This window comes from Thalassophryne amazonica, chromosome 6 (assembly GCF_902500255.1).
Source record: "Thalassophryne amazonica chromosome 6, fThaAma1.1, whole genome shotgun sequence".
NCBI classification, from domain to species: domain Eukaryota; kingdom Metazoa; phylum Chordata; class Actinopteri; order Batrachoidiformes; family Batrachoididae; genus Thalassophryne; species Thalassophryne amazonica.
The window spans coordinates 90,993,590-91,007,568 of NC_047108.1; the positions used below are offsets into that span (position 1 = coordinate 90,993,590).

General features: G+C 44.0%; 1 protein-coding gene across 2 annotated transcripts in view; it reads right to left on the minus strand.

Annotated features, from left to right (window-relative positions):
• Window positions 1-11,874, minus strand: part of LOC117511679 (meiotic recombination protein SPO11-like) — a 36,817-nt gene extending 24,943 nt beyond the window's left edge. For both annotated transcript variants that reach the window (XM_034171608.1, XM_034171607.1), the window contains exons 1-5: window positions 11,728-11,874; window positions 8,786-8,899; window positions 7,413-7,498; window positions 6,996-7,062; window positions 6,773-6,881 (exon numbers count right to left, since the gene is read on the minus strand). In XM_034171608.1, coding sequence (XP_034027499.1) covers window positions 6,773-6,881; window positions 6,996-7,062; window positions 7,413-7,498; window positions 8,786-8,899; window positions 11,728-11,837 — 486 coding nt within the window. In that variant the 5' untranslated portion in view covers window positions 11,838-11,874. The remainder of the gene's footprint in view (window positions 1-6,772; window positions 6,882-6,995; window positions 7,063-7,412; window positions 7,499-8,785; window positions 8,900-11,727) is intronic.
• Between the last annotated feature and the right edge of the window lie 2,105 nt (window positions 11,875-13,979).

The following is a 13,979-nucleotide window of genomic DNA, read 5'->3' on the forward strand; positions in this document are numbered from 1 at the left end:
CTTCTTTCGTCCAACTTCATGTGAAGGGACCCTTAGGGGGGACCATTCAGACTCTGACTGCGACACTGGATCACCCTGAGGGAACCCATGCAGACATGGGGAAAACACTCAAATGCCACACAGAAAGGAGGGGAAGCAATCCCACGACCTTCTAGTCCACATACAAGTATTTAAAGGTCATGTCATACTGAAATCATAACAATTTAGATTCAGGCTGTTAGTGGCCATCCGATGAGCCACCTGGATTACTTTGTGCACTTTGTGTACTTGTGTGTTTCCGACAAGTGACGTCACAACTAGAAGCGTCCCAGTGTGTGCTTCAGTGGAATGCAGCTGATAATGTTAACGGAGGCACAGATTAATTCCAAAGTTGACATAAGTGTGATGTCGTGTTATGATGACTCGTTTTTAAGTGATAACTGTTAATTTTGATGTAGTCACGGTAAAAGCTGTGGCTCCAAGAAGGTTGATGTGCACCTACACTGCCATGAGTCAGAAACGCAGCCTGTCAATAACAATCTCTGCTCCAGGATCAGCTTTGTGCATGATTAATTATGAGTGTTGTTATCAATGAAATCTAAAAAATAAATCTGCTGCCAGGGAGGACGAGCATCTCGTCAGCTGCACAGCGCACACATGCACACAGACACACAGCAAGCTTTGCAGCACACATGCACAGCTCCAAATTTACACTCAAAGTAAAAAAAAAAAAATAAATAATAATAATTTAGCCACAAAACACAAAAGGGGTAAAATCCTGAACCCGCCAGACTCACTGTCGTGTTATGGATTAATTTCCAAACTTAAACTTCACGCGATCAAAGAAGCGTGAGATCACCGGCTACAGCTCTGCCTCTGTCTCGATCGTGGCACGTAAATTAACGTCCATGAACTCCTGGAAATAATGTATTCTGACTTTTTCCAATGTAACAAATCCATCTCCATGTCCAGGTAGTCTGTTAAAAACACAGTCAGATGTCCACACGTCCATGTACACAGCTTCAGTAGCAAACAGCGCATCACCACACTTTAGGCTCCAAAATCTGACACGCTGAAAAAGTTAAGAGTTTCGGGGGGAAGTGTATCATCTCCTCTCTCTAAATCTGAGCCATCACTTTTCAGAAGCTTTGTTTTCGAACAGAGCAGGTTTGTTTCCCTCTGTCAGTCATTGGTAAGGATGGGTATTGATAAGATTTTATTCATATCAGTGCCATTATCGATTCTGCTTATCGATCTGATTCCTTATCGATTCCCTTATCGATACCTCTTGTGAATTTTCTGTGTACTAAACGTAGGCTTTACAGGTTTTCTATGTCAACAACATTCTATTGAGTCCTTAAAGTAAATAAATATGAAACTGGTCACTGTATCCTTGATCTCTGGACATAAATAAAAATAAACAAAATCTGTAGATTTTGTCAAAAGCATTTCCTTTCACTCCCCCTCTAGCTGCCACCTTATCGTGGTGGGGGAGTTTGCTTACCCGGATGATCCTAGGAGCTATGTTGTCAGGGGCTTTGTGCTCCCTGTAGGGTCTCCCAAGGCAAACAGGTCCTAGGTGACGGGTCACACTAAGGGCAGTTCAGGACCTCCATGACCAGTAAAAGATCAAGGACCGAGACCTCGCCCGGTATGGCGGAGCCGGGGTCCCACCCTGGAGCCAGGCCTGGGGTTGGGGCCCGGTCCATGCTCACAGCCCCTGGCTGTTGGGACATGGAATGTCACCTCCCTAGGGGGGAAGGAGCCTGAGCTTGTGCGGGAGATTGAGAGATACCGACTAGAGATAGTCGGGCTCACCTCCACGCACAGCTTGGGCTCTGGTACCCAACTCCTGGAGAGGGGCTGGGCGCTTCATTTTTCTGGCGTCACCCACGGGGATAGGCGGAGAGCTGGGGTCACATTACTTATTGCTCCCCAGCTCAGTCGCCAAGTGTTGGAGTTCACTCCGGTGAACGAGAGGGTTGCGTCCCTACGCCTTCGGGTCGGGGACAGGTCTCTCACCGTTGTCTTGACCTACGGGCCGAGCAGCAGTGCAGAGTACCTGACCTTCCTGGAGTCCCTGGGAGGGGTACTAGATAGCGCTCCGACTGGGGACTCCATTGTTCTCCTGGGGGATTTCAACGCCCACGTGGGCGGCGACAGTGAGACCTGGAGGGGGGTGATCGGGAAGCACGGCCTCCCCGATCTGAACCCGAGTGGTGTTCAGTTGTTGGACTTCTGTGCTAGTCACAGTTTGCCCATCACGAACATCATGTTCGAGCACAAGGGTGTCCATAAGTGCACGAGGCACCAGGACACCCTGAGCCGGAGGTTGATGATCGACTTTGTAGTCATATCATCTGACCTTCGGCCACGTGTCTTGGACACTCGAGTGAAGAGAGGGGCAGAGCTGTCGACTGATCACCACCTGGTGGTGAGTTGGATCCGCTGGGAGGGTAGGAAGCCGGTCAGACCTGGCAGGCCCAAACGTATTGTGAGGGTCTGCTGGGAACGACTGGCGGAACCCTCTGTCAGCGAGGTCTTCAACTCCCACCTCTAGGAGAGCTTCTACCAGATCCCGGGGGAGGTTGGAGACATGGAGTCCGAGTGGACCATGTTCTCCACCTCCATTGTCGATGTGGCTGCTCGTAGCTGTGGTCGCAAGGTCTCTGGTGCCTGTCGCGGCGGCAATCCCCGAACCCGGTGGTGGACACCGGACGTAAGGGATGCCGTCAAGCTGAAGAAGGAGTCCTACTTATCTTTGTTGGTAGGTGAGACCCCAGAGGCAGCTGACAGGTACCGGCAGGCCAAGCATGCCGCAGCCCGTGCGGTCGCAGAGGCAAAAACTCGGGTCTGGGAGGAGTTCGGGGAGGCTATGGAGGAGGACTATTGATCGGCCTCGAAGAGATTCTGGCAAACCGTCCGACGCCTCAGGAGGCGGAAGCAGCTCTCCACCAGCACTGTTTACAGTGCAGGTGGGGAGCTGTTGACCCTGAGTGGGGATGTTGTCGGGTGGTGGAAGGAGTACTTCGAGGATCTCCTCAATCCCATCGTCACGTCTTCCGAAGAGGAAGCAGAGACTGGGGACTCACAGGCGGACTCATCCATTACCCAGGCCGAAGTCACCGAGGTGGTTAGAAAGCTCCTCCGTGGCAAGGCTCCTGGGGTGGATGAAGTCCGTCCTGAGTACCTTAAGTCTCTGGATGTTGTGGGGCTGACTTGGCTGACACGCCTCTGCAACATCGCGTGGCGATCGGGCACAGTGCCTCTGGATTGGCAGACCGGGGTGGTGGTCCCTCTGTTTAAGAAGGGGGACCGGAGGGTGTGTTCCAACTATAGGGGGATCACACTCCTCAGCCTCCCCAGTAAGGTCTATTCCAGAGTACTGGAGAGGAGAATTCGACCGATGGTCGAACCTCAGATTCAGGAGGAGCAGTGTGGTTTTCGTCCTGCTCGCGGCACACTGGACCAGCTCTACATGCTCCATCGGGTGCTCGAGGGTTCATGGGAGTTTGCCCAACCAGTCCACATGTGTTTTGTGGATCTGGAGAAGGCGTTTGACCATGTCCCTCGGGGCACCCTGTGGGGAGTGCTCCGGAAGTACGGGGTCCTTTGTTAAGGGCTATCCGGTCCCTGTACGACCGCAGCAGGAGCTTGGTTCGCATTGCCGGTAGTAAGTCAAACTTGTTTCCAGTGCACGTTGGCCTCTGCCAGGGCTGCCCTTTGTCACCAGTTCTGTTCATTATTTTTATGGACAGAATTTCTAGGCGCAGCCAGGGTGTAGAGGGGGTCTGGTTTGGGAACCACAGAATCTCGTCTCTGCTGTTTGCGGACGATGTGGTTCTGTTGGCTTCGTCAAATCAGGACCTTCAGCGTGCACTGGGGCAGTTTGCAGCCGAGTGTGAAGCGTCCGGGATGAAAATCAGCACCTTCAAATCTGAGGCCATGGTTCTCGACCGGAAAAAGGTGCTTTGCCCTCTTCAGGTCAGTGGGGTGTCCTTGCCTCAAGTGGAGGAGTTTAAGTATCTCAGGGTCTTGTTCACGAGTGAGGGACGGATGGACCGTGAGATCGATAGACGGATTGGTGCAGCATCTGCAGTGATAGGGTGAGGAGCTCGGAGTCGAGCCGCTGCTCCTCCACGTCGAAAGGAGTCAGTTGAGGTGGCTCGGGCATCTTTTCCGGATGCCCTCTGGATGCCTCGCTGGAGAGGTGTTCCCGGCACGTCCCACTGGGAGGAGGCCCCGGGGAAGACCCAGGACACGCTGGAGGGACTAAATCTCTCGGCTGGCTTGGGAACGCCTTGGGGTTCCCCAAGTGGAGCTGGGGGAGGTGTGTGTGGATCGGGAGGTCTGGGCGGCTTTGCTTGAGCTGCTGTCCCCGCGACCCGACTCCGGATAAAGCGGAAGAAAATGGATGGATGGATGGATGGCATTTCCTTTCAGACATTTTGGCATGACTGTCTCTCCATACCTCTGAACTGAGCTCAGCCGGCTGCTGCATGTCAATGCAGGACATCTCATTTTGGGAGGAAAATTAAATTTTTTTGTCTGTTTCTCTAAAATTGTATTGTAGCAATGTTAGTTATTATTACTATTGTTGTTGTTGCTATTATTATGATTATTAGACAGTGTCTATTTTGCTGGATACGGCAAACACGCACCTAGCGATATTTGACCAGATCTCCTCGCTGATTGGCTAGTTCAAATGACGTCATCGTAGAGTTTATTTCAACATGGCGGCGCCCTCGGCAAAGTTGAACTGGACAATATTTTGCTGTACGCGGCACCGGCAAAACGGCGGGTTGCGCTGTTTTGTCAGCCGTCTAAATTTATTCACGGCAGAACGGAACGGCCGCAGTTGGGTGGGAATTTAAAGGCGATCGGAGTTTAAGATCTCCTTATTTCACATTCATGATAGTAGCTTGATATTGGTGATTTTCATTATTGAAAATTGGCATATTTTACCATTCACTATTTTCAGGGGTGGACTGATTGAAGGTTTTGCAGACATGACACTGACAGAAAAAAAACAAGATAAACACACGTGCCGACGTGGACTTCTGTATTTTCGTTTTTATTCTGTCTTGAATTTGCAGGTTTTGGAAATCACAAATCTAAGAGATTATTTCTGTTTACCATGGCATTTTGAATGTTTTATCATGTTAGCTACACAAAATGAGGCCACTTAAGGCCAAATTAAAAAAATAAGTTGCTCATCATCCCCGCCCTACACAGAAAATTACCAGGACTGGAAAAATTATTTCCACCGTGCCCAAAATTATTTCCACCGCGTGGTGACAAGCACAGGTGGACATCATTTTGGGCGCAGCAGTGGAAATAATTTTTGCCACACGGTGGAAATAATTTCAGGCATGGCTATGTCATGTTTTTGAGCTGCTTTTAGCGTCCGAGAATCCCTCCGCTAGTAGGTGATTTTCTGTTCCAATTCAAAGGGCTTTATGGCACCCAAAACAGCATTTAAAGATGAAAAATTAGCACCAACACTCAATGCAGAGGGCACCGCCATGTTGTAATACCTTCTACGATGACGTTATTTTAACTAGCCAATCAGCGAGGACATCCGGTCAAATATCGCTAGGTGCGTGTTTGCCGTATCCGGCAAAATATACACTATGTTATTATTAATATATAAACAAAAATAAATTTAAAAAATATTACAATTTGTAATACATTTGACTCTTTTACGACAACAAACGCTGAGCCATTAATTATTATACAGAAAACAAATACACAGAAATGTGCTGAGATGCGAACAGGTTAATGCTAACTTTAACACTGAAAATGCCATAGACATGCTAACGCTTTAGCATCGGTCCCGTTTTTAAGTTATAAAATACATCTATCAACTGTTTCAGAAGACCATATCAGGTCTGTTTAACATAAAAAAGGTAAATAATACTCACAGACATATGCTCTTTGGGGTTTTAGTGGGGATCGGGTCAATGCTTCATTCCTTAAAGCTTCAAAGAAGAGCCACGCTGCAGAAACAGTTGATTACAGACCCTGCAGGGGTTCTGTAATCAATGTGACATGATCATTTTTCCAGACAAACACCCCCAAAAACAACGGCTGCTCTGATGGACTGATAAGGGAATCATTAAGCAAAAAGGCTATTGATGTCGGTGGATCGAATCTTTTCTTAAAGATACCCGAAAAGAACTGGTTCTCGATACCCAACCCTAGTCACTGGGATGTTTCTGTTTTGCTAATAAGGACGTCACACACTGAAAAATGCTGAGGACTGCAGAGTGAAACATTTTCCAGAAATCCACCTGCTAACGCTCAGAGTGAGAGGAATAAAATACATCAGAGATCACTAATTATTAGCACATGTGTGCACAGACACTTACAATCATGAGTACTTTTATGTTGTCTTACTAACTGGGATGATAAAAAAACGTGAGACATGTCCTTTAAACAGATCAAACATGCTTAAATTAACTACTTCTGTCTATAGGAAGGCCCCTTCAGCTTCTCCCTGCTGTGATCCCCCCCCAACTCACTTGGGGTCACCACAGCACAACTGAGTTGAATCTGCATGTTGATTTAGCACAAATTTCACACCGGATGCTCTGCATGACACAACTCTTCATTACATGGAGTACAGGCACAGGTTGTCTTGAACCAGAATCCTTCTGCTCTGGAAACAAGCGCACTAACCCCTTGACCAAGCTTAAGAAGCGCACATGAAACTTTGTGTGTTTTGCGACTCAGTTATACATCATGCTCCTATCAAATCTTATCTCATGAGAGCAAACACGTGCACACTTACCACATGTAGTGATCTGCGAGGAACCTTGAGCATGCAGGAGATATCATCCACAATGCTGTCAACAATTTTCTGTGAGCCATACAGCTGTGTATTGTTGTAATAGATGTCTCTGTGGAGACAAAACAAATATCTTCAAGTGAGCAAATTCAACAAATACCGAACAGCGTACTGTCAAAACAGTATGAGCTGTAAGAGAACATTTGAAATGCAAATAAGACACAACCTTTTTGTGGCATACGAGTTGCTCTGCACAAGTTTGTAGATGACTGAGAGAATCTTCAGAATTTGTGCTGAAAACAAAAGGTATATTTTGAATTATTTTTCTCGGCATTAAATATAGGTAAACTTTTGCATCATAGTAGGGGGGAAAGCACTTTCTGTTGTAAATTAGGATGTCCATGTGGGACAGCTAATCCTTAAAAGCCTCTTTCAACATGTTCTGTCTTTGCCAATTTGTCACTTAAAACAGACTCTGACTTTTACCACTGTTTATGTATACGTCCACAGTGAATATAAATGAAAGCCATATGAAACACTGTAAAGGTTCTTCAATGGAAGACAGGTAGGATTTCCAAAATAAAAACACTGCATATGAGCAAAATAGTAAAATATAAGAACAGGTTTTTGTTTATTTTCTCACCAAACTTAGTGACAGATGGACAGTCGCTCCTGATGGTGGTTACGGAACCTTCTGAACTCATCTGAAGCCCAATGGCACTGTCAAAACTCAAGTGGGAAGACATGAAAGAAAAAATTATGGACAGTCAAGCAGCAAAGAACTGAAGAAACCATTGAAAAAATTCAAACGCTTCATGTGTGCTTTGTTTATCTCTAAAGCTTTGAAAATGAACTCCACCTGTACTCCATCTAAATTCCCCCACACCCGGAGGGGCTACCTGTGAAAAGATCTCCCACATACCTCAGCATCCCATTCCTTCTCTGAAAACTATAGCTTTCAATCTGTGTAACTGAAGGGCTAAACTGCAAATATTTCTGTTTTCAGTAAACCACGTTGCTATATTGTTATAAACTATAAACCATTGTTCCTGTTCTTTGCTATAGTGTTTTTTCAATTCCTATTACCTCCATCACACTAGAGGCCAAATTCCATCGAAATGAAAATTCGACCCACATTCCTGAGGTGTCGTGCTGCATTCAAGGATGTCGGGCAGGAGTCTGAGAGCAGTCTAAACAGTCGGCCAACTCCCAGTGGACACCCCCAATGTTTTGCACATGTGCAAAACAGTCAAGGTGCAGTCGAGGTGGAAATATATCGAACTACATTCGGAGTGCAGTCTGACCGCAATCTGACTGCAATCTAAATATTTGTACGGCATGAAAAAAAAAAAAAAAAAGTTTTGTTTTTTGGTTCCCAGTGGATAAAGCAAGACGAGGCAAATAGGAGCGGTCGTGTCAGTAAGTGTTAGCCTACACAGCTAACCAGAGTAGCTCCAGTCTCTTGCCTGCAAAACTGACTTGACATGTTTGTGCTCCGGGTCATAAACAAACTGCAACACATGTCCCCTTTCCACCGCATCGTCACTTTTTTTTTTTGCATTTTAATTTGTGTCTAATTTGCCTAAAAACTCAGAGAAAGTGCCATGTTTCTGTCCCTCGAAATACAGAAATTATATCATATGCGCCATATTTTTTAGTGCCCGCCCTCAAATGAGACTGCGCTGCCCAAATGGACCTCACTCGTACAGCAGTGTAAGTGCATTTGTCATATTCTCACTGCATTCAGACAGCTGTCTAGGTAATTCTGCAAATTTTACAAATTAAGATCTGGATGTTGTATTTTTCTCTTTAAAGAAAGTAAATAACACTCTGAGCATCTTGTGTGGCCTCTGCAGAACACAAAACACTTTGTATCAAAATGTATTTCTTTACCACAACATAAGTACCTGTGTTTATCTTTTAAAGGTGCGGTGGCTGACAATTAGTGTGCAAAATGAATGCAGCATCCAGAGTGAGAGAGACATTTCATGTTGCTGTGTGTTTAAATCAAGTTACCTGACATTCGCCCATCTGGATCTGTTGGGCAGCACAAGGATAGGAGCTTCATCTTTAGACAGACTACTCACTATTCCAAGGATTACTTTTTCAATTCTGGTCAAAATTTCTCTGCTAAAAATAAAACAGAGTGACAGACAGAAGTAAAAATAAAAATCTAAAAAGCTCTACAAGTAAGCTGCTTCCTTTGGAGCCATCTTGAAAGGATTTATGGGGTCACAAGCAACTGTGATTTATTATACAGAAAAATTAGAATATGGGCTCATACACACTTTACATCATTGAGGAATGATGGACTACATCAATAAAACAGTCAGATTCTGTGGAGACTTTCAAGTCCAGGCTTAAGACGTACTTTTCCCTTTCATATGGCTAGCATGCTGGTATAGTTTTGTTTTACCCTTTTTACTCTTTTAATTAATTTTATTAGGAAACGGAGTGTGCTGCGGCCTTAACTTTACCTAAATTCTGGGTCTTTTAGTGAAGCTTAGGGCTAGCGGCCGGTGATCACCTTAGTCTTTCCTGTTTTTCTTGTTGTTTAATACTGACAAATTATACAGTATTTGTCTTTCTGAAGCCTGATTCTGTTTTTTCTCTCTGTTTAAGGTGCAGCTCCATCCAGAGAAGGGTGTGGTATTTGTGCTGGAGAGCCTCCTGTCCTGTGCACCAACAGCATAACCTGTATATTCGGTTTGTGAATTGTTTCTGTAATTTGTGTCTGTAGTATGGCCCGAGCAGAGGGTCACCCCTTTTTATGCCATTTTTATGCCAAAAATAGCCATGCTGAGCACGTAAAGGCAATTTTCTCAAAACTCTAACTTTTTCTAATTCATATTTCACATCAAAAAATTACAGTCATAGATTCGTTCATTTGGAAATGTAGCCATTTTTATGCTGAAAACAGCCAATTTGAGTATTCTGACTCAATTTTCTCAAAAACTGTCCGTTAACTTTTAATTTAACAAGGGCATAATATTGGTCATGGACATCGTTCCCGTCCTAAAATTATTTGCATAGATTCATTTCTTTCTAATTCAATATCAAACCAGCAGATATCAATAGACAAGCCTACAGCCCAAGCATGTTTTCACCGAGCGGCCAGTGGCAGAAGTACGAATTCTCGCCTTCGGATTGGCCACTTCACTGGAAGTGATGTGGTGCCAACCTTGAGAATTGTCTCTAGCTTCTTTCTATCAGCCAGCTGATAGCTATCATTGCCTAGAACAGTGAGATTTAGGCTATAGATCAAGCTGACCTGAAATGAACCATTGTACATTAAACTGACTTCACTGACGAGTCTGACCCCTTTGAAAAGTGACCAAATTACATATAGAGGTTTTTCATGTGACGTATCGGTCACGTGATTTTGCGCCCCACGGCCATTGTGGATTACGACGCGGTGGCCGCTGTGATATGCTACGTGCATTTGGCGAACAATTGCAGAAGCTTCAACAATGGTCAATTTTTGTGCTGTCGTTGGTTGTTCAAACAGAGGTGATAAAAATGAGGCAGGTCACTCATTTTACAGGCTGCCAGCAGTTATTGTGCATCAAGCAGTGGAGTGTTACGAGCTTCCTAAGCGACGCAGAGAGACCTGGCTCAGCAGGCAGAGCAGATCTGAAGGAAGCTTTAATATGGCCAGAACCAAGCAAACCGCCCGTAAATCCAAAGCCAACGCCGCCCGGAAGAGCACTCTGGCTACCGTCGGTGTGAAGAAGCCTCACCATTACAGGCCCAGCACCGTGGCGCTGAGAGAGATCTGCCGCTACCAGAAATCCACCGAGTTGCTGATCCACAAGCTGCCCTTCCAGTGCCTTGTGAGAGAAATCGCTCAGGAATTCAAGACTGACCTCTGCTTTCAGAGCTCCACTGTGATGCTCTGCAGGAGGCCAGCGAGGCTGACCTGGTAGGCAGCTTGTGGATCAGCAGCTTGGTGGGTTTCTGGTAGCGGTGAATCTCTCTCAGTGCCATGGTGCTGGCCTTGCAATGGTGAGGCTTCTTGACACCGACGGTAGCCGGAGCACTCTTCCGGGCAGCTTTGGTAGCGAGTTGCTTCCTCTGAGCTTTTCCTCCGGTGGATTTACGGGCAGTCTGCTTGGTTCTGGCCATACTAAGCTTACTCTGTGAAACTGCTGGACACTTCGTTACATCGTCATTAAATTCACGATCCGGTACAACATACGGATCCACTGAACCAACTGTTACACATCGATCATGATAAACAGCTTTATTTCGAGTGTTTAAAGCCTCGTAATAAACTTTCATTCTCTCTATTTTCTTTCACGCGCCAGCTGCGTAGTAATCCAGGATGGAGATGGGAGCAAATTGGTCACGTGATTGAAAACTCTCTATATTTGTACTCAGTTCGGTGATGTTTTCATCTGCCAAAAACGGCCACCAGATGGTGCTGGGGTAACGCCTGACCTTGAGAATTAATTCTGTACCTCAGCCAAATGTGGATTCTCGGGATTCTTGGATCCACGTTGTGCCGAACTACTTTCCTTCAGCCATCTTTGTTGATGGAGGGACAATAGTTCCACACCAAATGGATCCCCAATCTTGTTTAACGTATCAGTTTCATAAAAATACAGTCACAGCTGAGGTATAAAAACAAAATGCCATCCCCAACTCACTGGATCTGTTCACATTGCTCCCCAGACTCGGGGTGTTTTGTCATTACATCCAGTCACATCTTTATTTTAGCTAAGCTAATTTAGCAAGTGCTAGCTGACAAGCTGGCAAGTTTACCACACACTGAATTTAAATCAAACTAAAAGCACACACACACACACAACATATCTGCCTGATAAACTAGTACCTCTGACTGTTTGGTGTAAAAAAAAAATAATAAAAAATGATAAATTAGTTGTGAGCACACCCTTATTTAAATCTGTTAGCCACTGTGCTAACTGTAGCATGAGCATGTGACTATGCAGAATTACCTGCTGATTTCTTCCACACACAAGGAGTCTGTCATGCCAAGATTGTTCAGTAGTTTACCTCGCAGGCGCTCAATTTCAGTAAACTGGTCTGCTGGAGTAGATTTCATCATACATAAATAAATGTAATGCTAAGTAGCACTCTGTTGCTGTGTCATCTTGGTCATTATACATTAATAGTGGTCATTGGTCAAATCTTGCTGGTTTTGCAAGCCTTCATCTGATTGGCTGAACATGGAGGCTGGCTTTATAGCAGGCAATCCTTTGTTCCAGGCACTTTGATAATAATGAAGACGGAAAAACAAAATTAAAGATATGTATTAAATTGAATAAAACAGAAAAAAGACAACATAAATAGTAATAAAAATGTATATCAAAATTGGTTCTTTGTTATGAGGTTTTCCATATTCGACAGTATGTAGACTGATTTTATGTCAGTCGTCATACTGATAAATACAGCTGAGTCATCAGTAATGTTATATTAGCGTCAGCTGTGTTTTTCATCTTGTCATATATAAAAAGGTGTGTTTTAGGCTAACTTAATGTCGACAATTCAGCACAGAGGTGATAAACTCTCTTTTTTCAAAAACACAAACAGTATATAAACCACAAAACAAAGAATGGGATCAGCATTATGGAATGTTCAAGGTAATGACACAATCAAAGGAAAAAATAAATAGACACACTCAAGACACAACCAGAATTAAAGCATGGACAGAATGTATGTCTTGGGATGATACCAGAACTTTTCAACATTTTGCAAAATTGGACTGTAGGAACTATACTAAATGGGACCTCATTGGGTCAACATCCATCCATCCATCCATCCAATCATGGTGGGGGAGCTATCCCAGCAGTCATAGGGCATGAGGTAGGGTACACCCTGAACAGGATGGCAGTCTATCACAGGGTCACATATACGTAGACAGACAAACTCATTCACAATTGCACACACACCTACGGTTAATTTGAAGTTTCCAGTTCACTTAATATGCATGTGTTTTAATATGGGAGGAAGCCAGAGCATCACTGGGTCAACAGTTGTACTTAAACAATGAAATAGTTTAAAAACATTTCACTTGATTAGCCCCCTCTGGTGTTGAAACATAATAAAACACGTGTATGAATGGCTACATCAGTGCAGGGTCTGTGAACGAGCAAATATTTTGCTTCAGGAAGCAGGTATAATTGGGGGGAAAAAAAAAAGCCAGATCAGTCAATCACAGTTGATTATGCAAACGTATTTATTAAATAACCTTTAATAAGAATTCATATCTTGATGACATGTAGGAGGGTCTATATTTCTTAAAAAAAAAAAAAAAAAAATGCTGGGAATGAGTTCAAATGAACCCCATATCCACAAAACACAATTTTACAACGTTATTTTGTATTTAGAGTTGGCTTCCCTTGACTACTAGCGTATATGTGAAAATCACAGATATGTGCTTTTATTTATTCTCAAAATCATGTAGACCATTATGTGGCCAAACTGAATGCATGCATTCACGTACTCATTCGAATGGTGAAGGTCTGTAAGATTTTAAAGAAATCTTGGTATTTGATTGACCATAAACAATATTAAATGATCATCTCACTACTCCCACAATCATAATTCTCCATGTATTATATTGTTTGCATCATTGTAAATCACACGTGGCTGTGTTTAACCAGCATTTTCTTGACAAATTGTCAATACCATAAACAAGATACCATAATTTTTGTCTCCAGGCAGATCACACAACATCATACTACCTTCCCAGCATAACTGACATTGACACGGACAGACCAAACGAAGCAGTTGCGAAATCTTTCCTCTTTATCATTTTGTTTTTCAAAACGTGAGTTGAATTATTTCATTTCATCCTTTTTGGACACCTTTCAAGTTGATTTTTGAATACCATGGAGAGCAAGACAACCAGAAAAGCCACATTAGGCAAGACCAAGGACAGATTGACAGTGACACTGGCAGATTCTCATTTTGCCATGGAGCAACTTCCATTACATTAGATCTAATGGCTGAATGAGAGCAGCCTTATGTGTGTCAGACATATAAGGATGCATATTGAAAGTTCTCTGGAAAATAACAATTTTGAGCATAATCGTGGTACAGTGGTCCTTCGTTTATCGCGGGAGTTACGTTCTAAAAATAACCTGCAATAGGCAAATCCGCGAAGTAGTCACCGTTATTTTTTTTTACAATTATTATAGATGTTTTAAGGTTGTAAAACCCCTCACTACACACTTTATACACTTTT